This window comes from Balaenoptera acutorostrata, chromosome 9, assembly GCF_949987535.1.
Source record: "Balaenoptera acutorostrata chromosome 9, mBalAcu1.1, whole genome shotgun sequence".
NCBI lineage: Eukaryota > Metazoa > Chordata > Mammalia > Artiodactyla > Balaenopteridae > Balaenoptera > Balaenoptera acutorostrata.
This window is the reverse complement of record NC_080072.1, coordinates 4,909,455-4,929,936: the sequence shown is the minus strand read 5'-3', so window position 1 is coordinate 4,929,936 and position 20,482 is coordinate 4,909,455. Positions and strand designations below refer to the sequence as shown.

General features: G+C 43.5%; 1 protein-coding gene across 22 annotated transcripts in view; it reads left to right on the top strand.

The window, feature by feature from the left end:
• PPP6R3 (protein phosphatase 6 regulatory subunit 3) overlaps nt 1-20,482 on the top strand; it is a 129,944-nt gene that overhangs the window by 61,410 nt on the left and 48,052 nt on the right. For all 22 annotated transcript variants that reach the window (XM_057553735.1, XM_057553733.1, XM_057553742.1 and 19 more), the window contains 4 exons: nt 3,355-3,492; nt 6,391-6,456; nt 8,610-8,722; nt 13,062-13,175. In XM_057553735.1, the coding sequence (XP_057409718.1) occupies nt 3,355-3,492; nt 6,391-6,456; nt 8,610-8,722; nt 13,062-13,175 (431 nt within the window). The remainder of the gene's footprint in view (nt 1-3,354; nt 3,493-6,390; nt 6,457-8,609; nt 8,723-13,061; nt 13,176-20,482) is intronic.

The window sequence follows — 20,482 nt, the reverse complement described above, 5'->3', positions numbered from 1 at the left end:
GGAAGCATGAGAATGTTGGGGTCCATCTGTGAGGATAGTGTGAGGAGGGTGCACACTGAGTGGTTGGTGTGTGGGTGGCATCTTAGTGACCATGGTAAAGTAACAGTTTATTTTTTCTTTCCCCTAAGGATGATCACAGGTGAAACTTAAAAAGCTTTCCCATAAATGCACTTGATGATTAGTTTATACAAATGGTGATTGTTTCTGTTTTGACTCCACTCAAAAACTTGAGCCATCTGGGTACTGACTGTCATGTTGCGTGCACATGGAGCTCTGCTGTTCCTGTCCGGAAGGGCTTAACAGGGGCTCATTCCTCACTGTTACCGGCAGGAGCCTCTCCCCCCTCTTCTTCCTCTTCCTTCGTCGTCGTCGTCGTCTTCTTCGTGGCGGTGTCCATCCATGTTCCCTCATCCCGCATCCTGCGCCCCCACCCAAGGCTTCATTTTGTTCTTAATTCAGATGTACTGTACTTGGGAAACTTGCTTTCCAAGTATCTGTCGTATGTGTAGTGGTTCTCGAAAGTGTGGTCCCTGCTCCAACAGCATGAGTACCACCCGAAAACTTGTTAGAAAAGCAAGATCTTGAGCCCCATTCCAGACCTACTGAATCAGACCCTCTGGGGGTGGGGCCAGCAATTTGGGATTTAAGAAGCCTCCCAGGGGCTTCCCTGGTGGCACAGTGGTTAAGAATCCGCCTGCCAATGCAGGGCACATGGGTTTGAGCCCTGGTCCAGGAAGATCCCACATGCCACGGAGCAACTAAGCCCGTGCGCCGCAACTACCGAGTCTGAGCTCTAGAGCCCGCGAGCCACAACTGCTGAAGCCTGCGGCACACTTAAGAGTCCGTGCTCCACAACAAGAGAAGCCACTGTGATGAAAAGCCTGCGCACCGCAACGAAGAGTAGCCCCCGCTCGCCACAACTAGAGAAAGCCTGCGCAGCAACGAAGACCCAATGCAGCCCAAAGTAAATAAAATAAATAAATTAAAAAAAAAAAAAAAAGAAGCCTCCCAGATGACCGTGGTGCACGCTGAAATTTGAGAATCACAGCTCTGGTGGGAACTGGTGCGGAAAAGGACCTGCTTACGAGGAGACTGTGATCCGTTTACGGAAATAGGCACCCAGGGAGCAACAGCAGCCTCAGATGCCCGAGTGCAAACTAACGGTCCTGCAGAGTGCGGCCAGCAGGGGTGCAGGGGTCACACCAGCTGGGCCTGGCGTCCTTCACGGTGGAAAACAGGCTCCTTGACCCGTCCTTGCTGTCAGCAGACACGGAGGCACGGGAACTATTTTAGGCCCAGTACGCCTGTCCTCTGCCAAGGCAAAGTGGATACATGTCTTATTTTAGAGGAGGCTGTTCTTTCGTGTTCTTAATTGAGCAGGGTTACCTTCCTAAATGTATTGGAACTGAGGTTCTTTTTTCTTAGATAGTAATCCCCAAATCATGATCCCTGCAATACAGATTGTCTTTCCTTCTTGTGTCTTTTGATGAGAAGTGACAGTACTGCTGACTGTTGTAGGGAAGTGCAAGGCATCCCATCCGTGTAAGGCGCTCATCAGTTCTAGACGGTTGTAGTCACGATGAGACAGGTCTCACGCCTTCACTGTGCTTTTCTCCTCACTCCGTGCTAGGGAAACCCTAATTTGTGGGTCCTGGACTTCAGTGTGCCTTTATTATAGAGTGAGAATACACTTAAAGCTCTCTGGGGTTCTACATATTTGCATTGGTCTTTGAGGCCAGACATACTACCTGTGTAAAGAACATGACATGTGCCAATTAAACGCCGAGAGGAGGGCCCATTCGCTGTGCTGCTCGTCGTACTTCTCGTTTAAGCCCTCAGCCACGAGAGGATTCGAGAGCCCTTGCTCTTTCAGCTTCAGGGAACGGTCACACTGCACTTTTCTATCCTTTTGAGAATTATGAGTGTAAATAAAAGGTTTCCCATCACATAATGTATTAGTAAGGATATATGCAACTGCAAGGAATGAAGAAAATTCAGACTCAGTCTGACCTAACCAGTGCAGACATAGATTAACGCGTGGAGCGGGAGATCCAGCCGCGTGGGGCGCCGTCGGTGTTGGCTGGGCGAGCCCCTCAGCAGTGCCGCCCTCCAGCTCGCTGCCCTTGCTGTGCTGCCACGGCACTGGCTGGGACTTGTGCCTTGGGCTCCAGAGTCAGTGCTTTTGCCACTAAATAATGCAGTATTTTGGCCACATTTGACTTTTTCTTCCTCTCTTCTCCACTTGCTTTTAAAAACTACCACGTGACTCAATTGTGAGTGGATTAATTATGTATAACTTCTTGAAGGTTTACGTTACAGAGTTCAACCTCATTGTCTAGAGAAGCAACACGTGACGGTTAATCCTGCATTTACACCTGATGGTGTGAGGCAGTTTTTAGTTCATCCCTGGCTGTTAGACGTTGTGTGGGATAATGGCAGACTTGTGGCTTTGGGGTCATTTAAATCTCAGGGCAGCCACTTTTTAGCTTCTAGCAAGATATTTCACTGGGGTGAGCCTCAGTTTCCTCATCTATAACATTGAGTCGAGCAACCCTACCTCACAGGCTTCTGAGAGACTCTGGTGACTTTTGTCAGGGCAGCTGCCACGCTGACCGTGCTGCTTCTGGGACTTCAGAACAGGTGATCTGTGCACACGGACAGAAACTAGAAGGTACACAAGGGTGTCCAGGACAGAACAGGTGCCTTCTTCCTCCTGCGCAGAAGAGACCCAGGTGGCGGTCATGACTGTAAAACTGTTTTCATAACCCCTCGGGGTAACTCTCAGCCTCTTCCGCACTCACTCACCCTCCTTGTGTTAATCTGATCAGGTGAATTGCTGAAATAAAATGCAAATGTGATTTTCTGTGGCACATGAGTTAGCCACTTTGATGTAGAAATCTTTATATTTTTATTTTATTTTTTTCTTACTTGCTAGAGTACAGTTAGGATTTTGAATGTTTATTCTGTGTTTTCATGTAAAGCCTAATGGACTTGCTTTATGTCCATAAACTATTAAGTGGTGTATTCGCTTGCTCTTTATAGGGTGTTAAATTTTTAGTCCTCATTCTTTGAGAATTAATAATGCAAGTGAACAGAAATAAAAGATTATGGTGTGTTTGTATTAGGAAACGTGATAATTTAAGAGATTTATTTTTCCCAGGAGGTTTTTGAATACTGTAACAATTAGAAGGCTTTCCAATTTGACATCTTACTACTAATTCAGCGTTTGCTTTTCCTTAACTTGAAGTGGTGGTAGATTTTGGAGGGGGCAGCCAGATGGGTCGTGACTGAAAGCATCCTAAAGTTGATAGTTCCCAAGTGATGTGTCTTTCAGTTGTGGCTGTTCTCCTCTAGATTGTGGATTTCCTAAAGAAGAAACGTGACTTTGTGGACCTTATTATGAAGCACATAGGAACATCGGCCATCATGGACTTGTTGCTCAGGCTCCTGACGTGCATTGAGCCTCCACAGCCCAGGCAGGATGTGCTGAATGTGAGTAGGATCACGGCCGCTGTGGACGGGCTGGGGAGTGGTGCTCGAGCTGCTGGGCCGCTCAGTCTGGGCGGGATTCTAGGGGATTGGTAGGAAGTGGTCTGGGAAATGGGGGTGGGGGGTGGATTCCAAAATGGGAAGAGATTCAGATTTTTCAGGATTAGGATTCCCAACGTGCACATCCCTAGGTACATAGGCTGTCTCCTTGTGAGGGGTTCTTTCCCTTTGCTGGTTTGTGCTTCAGCGGGAGTGGGAAGGTAGAATGGGAGCTAAAAGTCTCATCTGAGTATGCTGTGAGGCTTCTTTCTTGAGAAGATGGTCACACTGCAGAGATATCTCTGAAAGTCAAAAAGAAGAGGTGTTGGCATTTCTAGGGAATCTGGCTTCAGAAGTAACTTTCTTCTCGTGGATACCTGGGAGCATGGGATAAGAAGGAGAAAGGAGTTTACCTCCAAAAGGGCGCATATTTTAAAATTTGGTGAGGTGGTTATTTCAGGATATGTGTGCTTCCTGAGGAGCTGCCTTGGGTGGGATTTGGGTGGGAAGAGGAGGGTGTGAGTGACTTGAAGATGTGGTTTCTCACAGGCTCTTGTCTTTGCTTCTTGTTTTCTGTCTCTTCCTCTCTTTTGTCCCTTTCACTGCCTCCTTCCAGAACCATTCCCCAGTCCAATCCATCTTTTTTTTTTTTAATGAATTAATTAATTAATTAATTTTTGGCTGCATTGGGTCTTTGTTGCTGCGTGGGCTTTCTCTAGTTGCGGCGAGCGGGCGCTACTCTTCGTTGCGGTGCGCAGGCTTCTCATTGCGGTGGCTTCTCTTGTTGTGGAGCACGGGCTTTAGGTGCACGGGCTTCAGTAGTTGCGGCACGTGGGCTCAGTAGTTGTGGCTTAGAGGCTCTAGAGCGCAGGCTCAGTAGTTGTGGCGCACGGGCTTAGTTGCTCTGCGGCATGGGGGATCTTCCCGGACCAGGGATCGAACCCGTGTCCCCTGCATTGACAGGTGGATTCTTAACCACTGCCCCACCAGGAAAGTCCCTCAATCCATCTTTAATACTCAACCTCAAACCTTAGAACTCTGGAAACAAGTTTTATTGAAAAAGCTAAAGACCTGAAGGCCCAGAAGGAGGGTCTGTCGGGTGGTGTCCCAGGGAAGGGCGTGTTCTACCGAGGTGGGCAGGTGTGCCAGAGCGTGTGTTTGTGTGAGTGGGAGAGTCTGGGGGTCGGGTCAGTGCTGGGTCTGTAGGAGCACGCAGAGGTCTACTGAGAACCGTGGTCATGTGAGGAAGTCAGCTGGGGGGACCTCGTGGATGGCCTGGGAGTTGTCTGTGGGAGAGGGCCCTAAATTGGGACTCTGGCCCTTTTTAGGTGTGCTTTTGTGGATGTGAGTCTCTTCTCAGTAGAGGCTGGGGATTCCAGGGAAGGTGGCTAAGGATAAGAGGGATGGTCACCTTTATGTTTGGATTATTATTGGGGGAAGTTATTCAGTATGGTTTCTTAGAATTCCTTTGGTCACTGCTGGGTTGAATTTTAGGGCCCACTTCCAAAGGAATAGGTGCATTTCTGGAGGGATATGGTGGTAGGTGGTTAATAAAGGCGTAGGTCGGGGGAAGGGTAGTTAGAAACTCCTAAATGTCTTACTTTGATTGGGGGGCCCACCGTGGGCTTGGACTGTCGGTGCTTGTTAGTAGCTGTGGAGGCAGTGAGGGTGGGGGATTGATTCGTTCACTGCCCACAAAGTTTCCTACGTTTTCCCTTGGCCGTCAGGACCCTCTGCCCCACCTCCTCTGTAGAGGTGTTTGCATCCTGTTTTAGGTCGTTGCTACTCAGAGTACCATCACCTGGGAGCATGTTAGAAATCCCAGGTCTCACCCCTGCCCTCCTGAGTCAGAATCTGTGTTTGAACAGATTCAAACACAGGGTACTTCACGTACACATTTTAAAACATCTTAAAATGTAAATTAGGGCCTCTGCCTTTGTGGTAGTCTCCTAATAGCTTTTGTTTGCATTTTCCTTTGGCATGTTCTCCTTAAGGAGCCTGGAGACAACCTAAGAGTTTCTCTACATGCCTTTAGCAAAGCGTGTTTGATTTTTTGCCACCCACCCCTAGCCTCACCCCACCCCACCCCCAGCCCCACCGCCATCTTTTTTAACTTTGGGATTTTGTGTGTGTGCGTGCATGTGCGCACACAACGCGCGCGTCCGTTCCAGGTAGTGAGTGCCTTGTTTATTACGGTGTTCCTGTTCCTTGTGGAACTAATATTACGCTGGCTGATTTTTCATTTATTCTCATCCCCTTCATATTTTCATTCATGGCAGTATTTCATATATGGTGGAAGAAGAGAGTGTCCTAATCATGGTAATAGCTTGCTAGCATGTGGCAGGGCAGACAAACTCTGTTTCTGTGGTGCCCGCCAGCCCCCACGTTTCCTGTGGTTGTTTTGGTTTTCGAAGGTAAAAGTTCATCATGTGTTTTAAGCCAGAGGCTTGCTACTAAATATTGCTTTTCTCAACCTTTTTGAAGCTCTCTTAAAGTGAATGCTCTCTTACAGAAAATGTGTAAGTTCCATTCCCCACACGCCCCCCCCCTTCATGTCCAAAGTACAGACCGTTTTAGTACTCAGTGTCTGAGAATTAACATCACTAAGAAACTGATGAATAGAATTTTGGGATGTGGGTATTGTGACTTGGGGAGTAGTTGGTACTGTAGCTACTGTTAAAATAATATATTCACTGGCATTTTCCTTGGGGGACTTTTAATTTCCTGTAGTGTTCAAAGTCCAGAGAAAACCTGTAACATTCTACTTAAAATGTGATGGATATTTCCAAGTATGTTAATCTTCATTGGGGCTTGAACAAGAGCCACTCATTGCTATGATTACTTCTACAATGTGTTTTACAGTGGTTAAATGAGGAGAAAATTATCCAGAGGCTTGTGGAAATAGTTCATCCATCGCAAGAAGAAGATGTAAGTTCTCTTGTGTGACTATAAACTTGATTAAAAAAAAAAATGAACCATGTTTATTTGGGCACAGAGCATAATTGTACTAGGTGTGAAGGTAGAGGGTAGGTAACAGCGATCACCTGGCATTCTTCAAGTTGACAGGTTTCTAAACACCAAAGGCTTTTAAAAATATTGCATTTTGCCGGTACTCAGAAATTTTCCCGAAATGTGAAACAGTGAGCCCTGGGTCTAGCTCCATCTCCTTTTTAGAGCTGAGACTTCGTGCTGCATCTGCTTGCCTTTATTATAAACCTCCTCCACACTTGGTTTTTCTTTTATACCCATCAGTAGCCCAAATGGTGTGGCCACGTCTGTGTGCATTTGTTTTTTCCATCCTGGCTAAAGCTTTCCAGACAGCGCAGCAGGATCCTGGTCACCACTGAATCCTTAAGAGTGATGAGCTCCTGGTGGTCCTACTTCCTGGCTCGGGCTTTTGTGCTGACAGGTTTGGCCTTTGTCCTGGGTGCTAAAGATTGACTTGGCAGTAGAATTGAAGCTGCTTTGGAGTTTGCACATTGAGCTCCATGCTGAGGGGATGCCTGGGGGTGGGGTGGGGTCTCCAGGACCAGCGGGTATGCGGCTGTAGAGGATGCCGTCCCCCTGCTTCTCTGCTGCTGCCCTTGTTGCCGCCTTCGGTAGCGGACTGAGCCTTGTGGAGCTGCCAGCATTTGGCCATTTCTGCCTATGGAAATGACAGTTCCACGTGGTTCAGTGTAGTATCTACAAAGGAGTTGTTTCAGACAACATGCAGGGTGTGTCATGGCGCGTGGGCAGCCTTCTTGGATGCCTCCAGCTTGGATTAATTGGAGAGTGAGCGCCGTAGAGGACAGTGCAGAGGAAGGAGCACGTGGCCAGAGCGCGTTCTCCCCACCAAGACAGATTTCCTGTGGAGGTGGATGTAGCCCCTTCTACTACAGTCCATTAAAAAACTTTTGGTACCTGGAGTTTATCTAAAGCAGGCTCCCCATCCCACCGCCCCCTTCAAAAAAGAAAAGAAGAGAGCTAACCATTAAAGGGGCTGTTGATTCCCACCCTCCCCTGAGACAGTATCGTTACTGCTGACACTCAGGAAGGACACTCTAGTGTGTGCACGTATTGGGTGCTAGAGCTTCGACGGCGCCCTCGGCCTGGTTGGGGTGATGAGCCCTTCTGCTGTGGCCGGGGGAGCTGGATGGTTCCAAGAGCACATTTCCCATGTGCTGGAAGTGTGGCCGGTGCAGGCCGAGGAGAGTGAGGACAGGAGCGTGGCCTGCCCTGTTCATGGCGTGGGGAGGACACATCCACAGACGAGGCTTGCTCATCACTAGGTTCCTGCTCAGCAGGTACTGTCCCTGTCTGGAGGGTCCAGGAGAAGTTGACAGAGGAGAAGCCCAACTCTGCAGCAACTTTTTTTTGCAAAGGACAAAGCATTTGGGGCATCAGCACCTTCTCTAACTGACTTGCAAGAAAAGTTAATTTTGTCTTTTGGACAGTCCTGTTGATACTTCCGTTTTGTATTAAGTGATGAATTGCATATATTTATTGAGGAAATGTTAGACTCCTGATGGCAAACAGTGGATTTTGATATCCTGGTGTGTGTTGTCATCTGTGCTGGAACCTGCTGGTCTCGCTGGGCAGGTGATGCTCAGTGCCACATGCCACGGAGCATAGGCATTTGGTGCTGAGGTTGCAGAACTTTCCTGTAGAATAGCACACTGCGCACTGAAAGAAGAAGTAATATTTCTTATCCATTAGTATATTCCAGAAAGCTGCGTTTATTTTTTTAAGCCAAAGAATTGTGTTCATCTTTCTTTGCTGCTAAAAGTATATAAATTTGGGGGATATTTTTTTCTTCAAGTATTTAATTAAAGAAATTTTTCCTTGTCAGAACTTTAATTACATTTCCCTACACAAAGTAACATGTATTTTGTTTGTGGTATTGTTAAGTGAAGCCTGGCAGGGTAAAATACTCATGCTTGACATAAGTTATTTCTTTGGACCCTGGCTTTTTATTTACTGTAGCTTATGGCCAGTGTTAATTTGTGTTATTTCTTAAGCAATTTCTTCACTAACTTTATTTTATTATAAATTTGACTTCTGATGTGTTTTATAGTTAAAATTGTACTTCTTTCCTGTAGCGGCATTCAAATGCATCACAGTCACTTTGTGAAATTGTTCGCCTGAGCAGAGACCAGATGTTACAAATTCAGAACAGTACAGAGCCAGACCCCCTGCTTGCCACTCTAGAAAAGTATGTTTGAAACTCTCTTCTTGTTCTTTCTTCATATTGATGCTATTTGACATGCTACCAGTGTAAGTACTTGGTAAGTGTTTCTTACGTGGGAATCCTGTCCCTGGAAAATAACCTGTGGGTGGCTGAGAAGGAAGGCAAGAAAACCTGCTTATCTGATCTCAGCCACTCGTGATGCCCATTGGAGACTTACAGGGTAAGAATGTAAATAAATGACATTTATATGTAGACTTTGAACTTTTCAATAATTGTAAACTAAATTCTATAAAACTATCATGGATGGGGCAGTGACATCATAACTGCAGTCACTGCCTCCATGGTCTTTGGGGAAGATAGGTGTATGAAGTAATTTGACCCATCTTAGTCAGTGATTTTTTTTTTTTTTTTTAATTTTTTGGCCATGCCGCGTGGCTTGCGGGATCTTAGTTCCCCGACCAGAGATTAAACCCGCACCATCAGCAGTGAAAGGGCCAAGTCCTAACTACTGGACTACCAGGGAATTCCCAGTCAGTGATTTTTAATCACAAGTTCTTCTTAGGATCCACTATACCTTGGCAGCTGACTGGGGTAACCTGACCAGACCTGATTGGAAGGGTTATACATCTTGTATGTTTTGTTTCTTTATATTGCTTCTGCCCTTATTTTTAGATAATTCCTAGTGAACAGACATCTCATGTGTTTCAGGTGGAAGACAGCTTGGGGGTGGTGTACTATTTTGAAATCTGTGAATGGCCAACCTACTATACTGGTGTTTGTATATTCATACATTTTCAGGAAGAGTATTTACCATCAAGTATGGGCATACATTTGCCTGCATCCCTACAACTGAAAGTTATTTTAGTAAACAAAAATAAGGCATTTCCCCACTTTGGATGAATAACTGGAAAGAGTGCATACAGTTAACGTTATGTACGAATGGCAGTCTCGCATCAGTTTACTGCTACTGTTATTCTTCTTAATGACTTTGTTGGAATTTTTTAGTCCTTCGGTATATTGAGACTCGTTCGCATCTTTTGGCTGGGAAGACCCTTTTATTAAAATAAGACATTTGTGTGTATTGTTTACTTGGCAAGTGTGAGACAAACAAGGAACAAATTAGAGACAAAAAATCTTGTTTTAAACTCTGTATTCTGAGAAATAGTTGAATTTTCCCAATGTGCATTGTAGAATAGGAAGGAATTGACTAGTTCTCTCAAGTAGCAAGACATAAGAGATTATCAGCTTCTGAGTAAGATGTCACCTTACCTGCCCCATTTCAGTTATTCTTGGGCATTATGGCGTATGTACTCCTTTTATAATATACAATATCGGTAATGGTAGTAGTAATAGGTTGAACCATGTAAAAATTATCTTACTCAAGGTTAAAAAATGTTGACTGTCAGTAATTTCATATGGTTCATGACTACGCTGTCCAATCGATATATAATAAAAGTCACGTAATTTAAAAATTTCTAGTAGCTATATTAAAGTAAAAAAATAGGTGAAATTAATTTTTATGTTTTATTTAATAGGTACAAAATAATATTTCAACATACGTTCATTTAAAAAATTATTAATGAGTGAGTCTACATTCTTTTCTTTGTGCAAAGCTTTGGAAATCCAGTGTGTATTTTACACTTAGGACAGGCCAGTTCAGACTAGTTGCCTTTAGAGCGTTCTGTGCCCACAGTGGTGCTTGGCTCCCTTCTTGGACTGTGCAGGTTCACCCCGAGTGTCAGGCTGGTCAGTAGTAATCACTGAGTTCTTCTGTGCCAGCCCTCTCTTCACTCAACTCTGTTTGGACTCAACGTGGGATCTAGCTGTTGGAGCTTCTGTATGCACTAGCTAATATACTTCAGACTGAGTCTTTAGTCCTCGATCAGGCAACTGTACTCTGATGCAGATAGGTACATACTCAATCAACATCATTGACTATTAGAGTAAATTTCTTCAACTACATGGTCCTAAAGAGTCAGGGGCTCTGTGGTGTCACTGAGTTAAACCTTCACTGCACTGAGCATCGGGGAGACTTAACTCTATAACGGTGCTTCCCACACTCTTCTTGAGGATGAGAACCAACCCTTTTTAATATCAGACGTGTTCCCACATTATAGTCGTTCTTTTTAGTATCTGTTGATTGAGGAAGTACACAGTGACCAAAGGCTCCTGTGAGCTTAGTAAGCTTTTATTAGTTTTAACAGTATCTGTGTATATTTTATATATTGTTATATATCTGTATGTATTTGATTATCACGTAATAATGTAGCAGTGTTGTGTTATAAGCCAGTGTACTTGGTATACAGGCTAACCCCCACATAAACACCGTATGTGTAACTGGAAGTGTAGGTTAGCACTGCAGGAAAAGTTGTAAATGAGCTAAGGTTAAAGAGAATGGTCAGGGTGGGTAGGGGTACCAAAAGGTCTCTAAGACAGTGGACCGAGGTGTTAGGTAGTGAGTGTTAGCTTGGGAAACAATCTGGGCTTAAATTGAATGTATTTAATTTAGTAGCTCTGTTGTGGGAAAATCTGAAGTTCCAGAATTCCTTTAAAACTAGTTGTGTTAGAGAGGGCTGGACCAGGCAGCTCCTAATTCTTGATACTAATGAGCTTACAATGGGTCGGCCTCTGGGCCTGGTTGAGCCCGTCAGTTTTATAGACTCGAGTCTTTAGCTGCCCACATCAAAACAAAACAAAACAGAAGTGAGCCATCCTCTCACAGGCCTGGGTGAAGAACCTGGCTGGCCTTGTGCGTAACACAACTCTCATCATGAACTTTATTGATGTTCGTCCAAGAACTCCACTTTTTAAAAAGTGAAAGTGAATATGTCTTCTCACTTGTAAATAAATGCCTTATTATTTAAAGAATATGAAGGCATTCTTTTTATCCTGTTTAATAAGCTCAGTTCTTCAGTTTATGATCTCTTCTGTATTTGGTTGATATTTGTATGTTTAGATAAGACTCAGAATATGGCTCAGCTGCTGTGTTGCATCTTGACCGTCACATTTTTGCTGGTTATTATCTCATTTGTGTCCATTAGTAGAGTGCTCTCCATGGGTATGGTAGACTTCTAGTTTGGTGCAGCCATGAAACATGAGTGAGAGCCTCTTTGTTAGCCACTCCCTTCCGGCCTCAGGGTTTATGAAAGGTGATATTGCTCTCTGGAAAGTTAGACACTACAGCTGAATGAGAAGGTGGGCATCTACAGTTGGATGCCCTGTCGGTACCCCTCTACCTGGGGTGAGGCTGCTATTTGAAGAATGTACGTATTTACAAAAAAGCAGTCTTTTCCAGAGCTCAGTTCCAAGTGTAATAGTTATTCTATAGACTGCTGTGTGTTGAGTGACTTTTACAGTACTGTTTTGGGTAGAGGTCTCACAAGCAATTCTAGTGCTGGTCTGAGAGTACTTGAAAGCTACTTCCTGCAAGGGGATCCTCTGAAGTTAGGTTAGATACCAGTTTTATTTGCTTCTCCCAAAGAGGAAGAGATTCTCTCCTACTTGCTGCCCTAACCTGGCAAAGGAACTGGTGTTAGTAGCCAGTGAGCACAGCTGTACCTTGGGGTGACTGGTGTGTCTGCCAGGTGGGCACCAGGGGACAACCAGCTGTCCCTCTCATTGCTAGGGAGATTCCATTTCTTAATCCCCATGGGTTCTAAAAATTACTGAGATCCTAAGAAACAGGTTTTCCTTGAGAACATCCGTATAAATTTATTCACCTAACAGGTTACCCTTGTATTCTACATTAATTGTGACCTTGTATACATGCATGGGGAGGTGTCATGGCAAGAGCCTGTGGAGAATACTTTTGGGGCAGTAGTTCAGTCACACCCATTTCACTGCTACCACATTATTTTAATTTACCAAATTTTAGTTGTAGAGTGCAGTGCAGCAGTTGATGTTATCTTGTATCTGTTTTAGATCTTTGTTAGTTATACATGAATGCCTTTGTGGGAAAACATTTATGGTTTTTTTTGTAAAAAACTCCCCTCCTTCTGTGGGGCTGAAGGGTTCTGAGTCTTTTTACCACCCGTCCCCACCACCTGAGTAGGAGGTTGACTTCCAGTCGTGAGGTGTTTGTTGGCTTTCAACAAGATTGGCAAAGGCAAGCAGGGCCCAGATGACTTTGCTGATTGAGGGTAGGGGATAGGAATATATATATATGTCTGTGTTACATTTATAATAAGCAAGATCACTGGCCTTCCTTATAGATATATTAAAAGTAAAATATTGTTAATAAATATGCACAAGTGAGGTTGAACTCTTTTATGACACTTGTCTTACTGATACCATGATCTTTTTCTCCGAAGTTGTTTGTGTTAAACGTTACAATTAGCACTTGACTATTGATTTGTTTCCCTAGGCAAGAAATTATAGAGCAGCTCCTATCAAATATTTTCCACAAGGAGAAGAATGAATCAGCCATAGTCAGCGCAGTCCAGATATTGTTGGCTTTACTTGAGACACGGCGACCAACGTAAGTTTTCCTTTTATCTTGAGAAACGAGCCATTTGGTTTTGCTTTTAGAATTTTTGAAAGCTAAGAGTTAAGTTGTTGGTTGATCGCTACAATATCATGCCCGTGAATTTCAGGTGCTGAACCTTTTTCTACTATATAAATAGTTTTACATGAATGGGATGCATAGATGTAGTTGAACTATATGGTTTGGTAAACACTATTGGCAATATTCGGATTCTAGTCATCTGGGGTTTTGTAGTAGTTACCAAAATGCTTCTATAATCAGTCAAACCCATGCAAAATGGCTCAAACACAAGAGAAGCTTACTTCTTGCTTATGAAAATTGAAAATAGGTGTTCCTGGTTGGTGCGCAGCTCTCCTCCAAGTGACAGTTCAGGGCTCTTTCCATCTTGTGATTCTGTCCAGTGCTTGCTAACTTGAGGCTTTGGGTTGTTTTTTTTTTTTGGGTTTCACATATGAGGCAACTACAGTTCATTAGGCTGTTTTAAAATGGATGGGCAGGTGGCTTGAGGCCTTAAGGAAAACTTTGTGCTGTGTGTTTCAGAATCAGAAATATAGTCTGTTTTCCCTATGTATGTGCCTCTGGACAAGCCAATTAATATTTGTCATATTATTCTTTACAGTTTATACCCAAAACTAATTTACTTATTAATTGTCAGAGTTTTCCTAATTGTTCTCTGGAGAATGCGAATTTGAAGAGGTGTGTATATGTTTGCATTCCAGGAACATGTGGTTTAGAGATTAGAATTTGTATTTTCTTACCCACTATTGGATCCATCCAGTAAAGCAGAGGGCATGAAGAGGAGGAGAGACACGGTCTGCTGTCAGCATATGAAAATTTAGCCATCCAACGTTTCTGGATTTAGTTTCAGTGATGTCATTTTGGTTTCCAGCAAAATAGTAAACACAGCCTTACCAATCCCTGCTTCCCAAAGTCTTCATCTCTATTTCTGGTTCTTTAATCTCTGGTTAGTGATAATGGAAGGGCAGTGTGGCAGCACTGCTTCAGCTATGTTGTAATTTGGAGTTGTATCTGCAGTTTTGACTTTGCCTATGTCTTCCCTGGTAAATCATATTTTAAATAACGTAACCAATAACTTAAGGTATTAATCAGGTGATGCAGGACTGTTATCTTGCTACTCATGCTGCAAGGCAGTTGCATCATCTCTTAAAATGGTTTAAAAGCACATGAGCTGGTGCTGTGAGATTTATATTGACGACTCTGGCTTGAGAATGGAGACGATACAGTAATAAATGACAGGAAGGAATTTCTGATCAGAAGGAACTTATCCTCAGACCACAAAGGTTATCAACTACTAAGCACGATTAACTTTAAAGAGGGGCGGGGTGGAGGGGTGGTGGACGACTGAGATCTTAGCCTTACCCTTATGTGATTTCTGAATCCCTAGGATAAAGGATAAATGTTAAAAATATTTGGACAAGAAAAAAATGGGTTAACTACAAAGCAAATCACATTGCCAGACATGTCATTTGTAAAGCTAACTAAACACTGAAAAACACAGGGCAGGATTGTGACCCTGAAGCACTTTTGTTGCTGTGTGAGGGCAGGAGGCATTTTCAAGCGTATGGACCTCAGTGTCCCATCCGTGTCCTGTTCCTGGGCCAAATTACTGGAAGATGGACTTTACCGAAGCCAAGCAGAAAAATAAGGTAGAATAAAGAACTTAAGATAAGGAAATATATTGGTGAAAGTAATGATAAATGAAACAGATAGGAATGTGACAATTCATATGACTGTGAAAGTTATGTTAAGAATGAATAATTGAATAAGTCAAATGTTGGAAAAAAACCAATAAATTCCAGATTATTTTAATAAAATTCAAGAAATAAGGAGAGAAGGGGTAAGTTAGTGCACCATGTAATTCTTATCTTCTACTGAGGAACTGAGGTACTTTCATATACAGTTTCATTTTTCATCTTAAAAAAATGATAGTTCCAATGTGTTTTTTATAAACGTAGAATGATAGTAGGTTATGTAACGCCCGAAGCGCCTCAAGTGCAGGGAGAGCAAGGACACCCTGAGAACTACAGACTCAGCACTTTGCACATACCTGCGAGCCCTGCTCAGGAAGTACTGGAGGCCAGGTAAGAGCCCCGAGAAAGCCTCCCTTGCAGAGTAGGGCTGCGACATGCAGCAGCAGGGTCCTTCTCCATTCCCGCCCCTGCTGAATAAAACCTTGAAGCCACTGGCGAAAGGGCAGCAAACCCTGTAACCCTAAAGACCCGATGAGGAGGAAGGGACCAGGAAAAAGCCTCTATCCCACGGGACAAGCAGGGACACTTTCAGGCCCCAGGCTGTTAGAGAGCCCCTATCACTGAAGTAAGGGCGGGGTCACCGAGAGGGCCCCACCCCTGAGGCCCATGAGCACTTCCACTGCCTGAGACTGAGGCTGAACCAGAACAGCAGAGCGGTCCTCCCCACCGGGCCACCACACATGGAGTGATGACAGCAGCGTGCTGGCGGAGGGAAGGCTGCAGTGTGGAAGGAGACCATCAGCACAGGAGCAGGCTTCAAGGGAAGAACTTCAGCTAAGGGCAGAGCAGAAGTTGAGAAAAACTTGGCAATCCATCCCTAACTATAAATACAAAGTAACTTGAGACAGATTTAAAGTCTTCAGTGTGCTGAGAGAAGTCAGTCATAGGAACAACAAAACCCAAACCTAACTCAGCTGCTGACTATAAATTGATCCAGAAACCCCACACTAAAGACCTAGAAAAAAAGAGGTGTATCCATTGCAAATACTAGTTATATCAGTCTCTGTTGTCTTACACAACATGTCAACGTCACAACTAAAAAATTGCAAGACAAAGAAGCAAGATAAAAAGAACCCAAACAAACTAAACTCTCAAGAGAAAAAGCAGTCAGGAGAACTAGATTCAAAAATGTTGGAGCAATCTGGTAGGGAATTTAAGATAACTATGATTAATGTGTTAAAGGCTTGTGGGAAAAGTGAGCAATATGTGAACAGATGGAGAATTTTAACAGAAACAGAAGATCATACGCAAATGCTAGAAATGAAAACTACAACAGAAATTGAAGAATGCCTTTGGGCTCATTTGTAAACTTTGACATAGTTGAGGAAAAAATCAGTGTAGGACATTATAAGTTACCTATACTGAAATATGAAGAGTTAAACCAGGAAGACAGTTGCTTTGTGAGGCCTAGAAGTCATGACTCATCACCAGGAACAAGTAACCGTGTGCCCAGATCTCAGTTTCTAATACCATCCTCCGGTAAAGGAACCAGGGCTTCATGGAGAAATGGCTGGTTCTGCAGCTGGGCTAAGAAGTGTACAAGGTGAGTGTGGAGCATCCTGTAGTACAGACAGTAAGGACACGCTCAAAGAGAAAACCCACAACACCGGGTGTGTGAGAGGGACACGGGCCAACTAAAAGAGCTCCCATTGGCCAGAGCTGGGACCACTTGCACAATAAAATAAGGCAGTATTGTTTTATAACACAAAGTATAAAATACCCATGAGTTCATACTGATACAAGTAAGTGACTGAATAAGTAAAAGGGGGTGAAGAGACAAATCTCCCCTGTGGGAGAATTCCAAATAGTTCATAATCCCTTCTCAAGGAGGAAGAAGAAGACTCTCCGCTCTTTATGTGTAGACTGCACCTCATGACTTCCTTCTAAAAAGTGCAGTATGGAAAGAGAATAAAATGAGAACTTGACAGTTACTCTGTCAAGTTTGACAGAAAAACCTGACCAGCACTTCCTCAGCCATATAATCAAAGTCAACAGCCAGCACTGTTGTGTTGATAGTATGTAATGAAATGTCGTTTTACTTGTGTGGTCTTCCTCTCAAAGACCCATGATCATGAGAAAAACGTTAAGACCAGACCCCAAATGAGGGACATTCTGCAAAGTACCTGACCAGGAAAGTCTGAGTAACTCTCACAGCCAGGAGGAGGCTAAGGACACTTGAGAGCTAAATATAGTGTGGTGTCCTGGGTGGATTCTGGGTCAGAGAGGCAACTGTAGGCAAAAACCAAGGAAATCTGAATAAAGTATGGGTTTTACGTGTGAGTACTGGTTCATTAATTTTGACAGATGTGAGATAATAACGGGAAACTGGGTACGGGTCACATGGGAACTCTGTACTATTTTTGCAATTTTTTTGCAAATCTAAAACAGAAATTGTAACAGAAATGGGCATAACGTTTAGACAGAAATCAGTAAGAAGCACAGTACTAGCAATTCACTGGACCTAATTGACACCACCAAGTGCTGGCAGGACTCTGGGGCAGCAGGAAATCTCATTTGTTGCCGGTGGAAACGCAAAATGGTGCAGCCACTTTGGAAGACAGTCTGGTAGTTTCTTAGAAAACTAAACATACCTTTACCATACAGTCCAGCAGTTGTGCTCCTTCGTATTTACCCAAAGGAGTTAAAAACTTAGGTTCACACAAAAACCTGCACACAGTTGTTTAGCAGCTTTATCCACACTTGCCAAAGCTTGGAAGCAGCCAAGAGGTCCTCAGTAGGTGAGTGGATAAATAAACCGTAGTTCATCCAGAGAGTGGAATATTATTCAGCACTAAAAAGAATGTGCCCTCATGCCATGCATGAAAAGACACGGAGGGACCTTACATGCAAATGAAAAAGAAAGAAGTGAAAGAAGCGAGTCTGAAAAGGCTACATACATTCTGGAAAATGTCATATTTTACTGTGGAGACAGTAAAAAGATCATGGTTGCCAGGGGTTGGCAAGGGGAGTGAAATGAATAGGTGGAGCACAGAGGACCTTTAGGGCAGTGAAAATGCTCTGTGTAATATCATAGAGACCGATACATGTCATTATTTGTCCAAACCCATTACAGTGAACCATAATGTAAACTGGGCTCTGGGTGGTGGTGATGTGTCAGTGTAGGTTCATGGATTGTGATAAACGTGCTCTGGTAGAGGATGTTGATAATGGGGAGGCTGTGCATTTGTGGGGGCAGGGGGTATATGGGCAGTCTCTGTACCTTCCCCTCCATTTTGCTGTGAACTTAAAACTGCTCTATAAAAATAGCTTTAATAAATATCAACCAGTATAACTCATACCAACAGACTAAAGAAGTAAAACCATGTGATCATTTCATTAAATTATTGTATGATAAAACCTCTCTGCAAATTAGGAATAGAAAGGAACTTGGAAACTGAAAAACAAAAGGAAAACCCATAGCTACCATCATTCTTAATGGGCAAAGACTGAAATCATAGCCCCTTAAATCAAGGACCATGGCAAGAATATTTCCCATCACCAGTTCTATTCAGCCTCATGCTACAGGCCCTAGCAGTGCGGTGAGGCAGGAAAGAAAGAAAAGGCATCCAGACTGGGGACTAGGATGTGGACATATGTTTTGTGGGGGGACCATTCAGCCCACTAAACAGCTGAACCAAACAAACAGAGAGCCAGCGCTGGTGACAGCGAAGCCTCACGCTCTCCCAACTGGGATGTCAAGTCACGTGGCCATCTTCTAAAGACACCTGGCAGTTTTTTAATAAACAGACCTTTATTACAATATATTATCCAGCACTCTCTTAAGATATTTACCCAAGAAAAGTGAAAACTGTGTCACACAGAAACTTGTAAGTGAATATTTGTGCCCTTTATTCATAACCATCCAAAACAGTAAATAAGCAAAGTTTCCTTAACTGGTGAGTGGATGAGGGAGCTGAGGGGATGCAGATACCGTGCATCTGGACTGTAGATCTCTGCTCAGAGAGAAGGGGAACAGACTCCCGATGCCCCAACAGCCGTCACTTCCTGTGCCTTTCCAAGTCTAAGCTCCAGATTTAACGTATCTCTATTTGGAATATCAGCACAGGTTTTGTTTTGGATTTGGCAGATTTTTACATATATTTGAAAGGATTAAAATGTGAGAAACACCATGGATATTGATTGTAGTACCTGAGTCAAGGCAGGTACATAAATTGATGCTCACTAAGTATTTATTAGATGAACAAATAAAATTTATATGAATGATTAAGGAATTTTAGTATATGTTTTTGTATGGGTTTTTTTTTTTTCACATAAGTGGGGAAAAGCAGATCATTCTATAAATGTGGCTTAGAAGTGACTCGCCACTTGGGGAAAAAAATATCATGTCTATACCTGGTTTGCATAAAAATAAATTCCAGATGAGTTAAATGAAAAACACTAGAGGAAAAGTATGCAAATACTCCTAGGATTGTGGCATTGTGAAGAACTTCAAGTATGGCTTCCTGGACAGAGAGACTGTAGTGAAGAATGCTGTATTTGGCCACATAAATTATTAAAACCCTACACATTAAAAAGCACTATAATCAGAGCAAGAGGCCTTTCCTCTACCTACTCCCCCTTTCTAGGAATTGAGTTTCTGAATGCTGTTCCGTGTAGCTCTTAGAAATCACTTGCCCGTGTGGAATATTTTCAAGTAATAGTCCTAATAATCCCTCTCTAGGTGTTAGCTGTGTCAGGCAGTGCTCTCAGTCCTTTGTCTACATTAGCGTGGTCCCCACCCCTGGACAGGACAGGTCCCCAGTCCCGGGAGGGACATTCTCGAGCGGTTCCCGTTTTCCATATTAGAACGAATCACTGGTGAGTGAAGGTCCAGGGTTCAGCCTCAGGCAGTCGTGCTCCAGCAGCTACATTGTTAAGCGCTAGTTTGCACTGACACACCACTCTCAGGTTTATCTTTTAATCTGAACTGTGCACCCACATTTTTAGACCCCTCCCTCCTTATGTCCCCCAACTTTGAGAACCCCTGTACTTTCTAAAACTGATTGGGATTTGGGAGTCTCATTCTACTCGTAATTGTTTTTCTAAGAGGAGTGGTTTATAATGAGTATAGATGAAGCTTTATACAGCAGAGTACGTTAAGCCTTTTAAGTAGGAAGCCGTGTTGATTGATTAGTCAAGAGAAACTGTATAGAACAAATACCGGCTTGTTTACTGTTAGCAGTGCTCCAGTGGCAGGCAGTATGATGTGCCCTGTCGTCCCGGGCCCTCCTGTAGCTTTTCCAGATTGTCTGGTTAGAGACCTGATACTAGCGCAGTAGGTCTAAGAAGCTAGAAGGTTTAGGAGAGAATGGCAAGAAGTGGCGTATAATTTCTCACCCGACACCGTACATCTTTGGATTTCATATCATGTTGGCTGAGTCCCATCAAGGTTTCATTACACCCTCTTCCTATCCTACCAGAAATTTTGATATAATCACTATATATTCTATAGCTATTACGTATATCCCTATACGCTGATACAGAGCACCTTGAATGATTTGTTCTGAAATAATAAATAAAATTAACTTG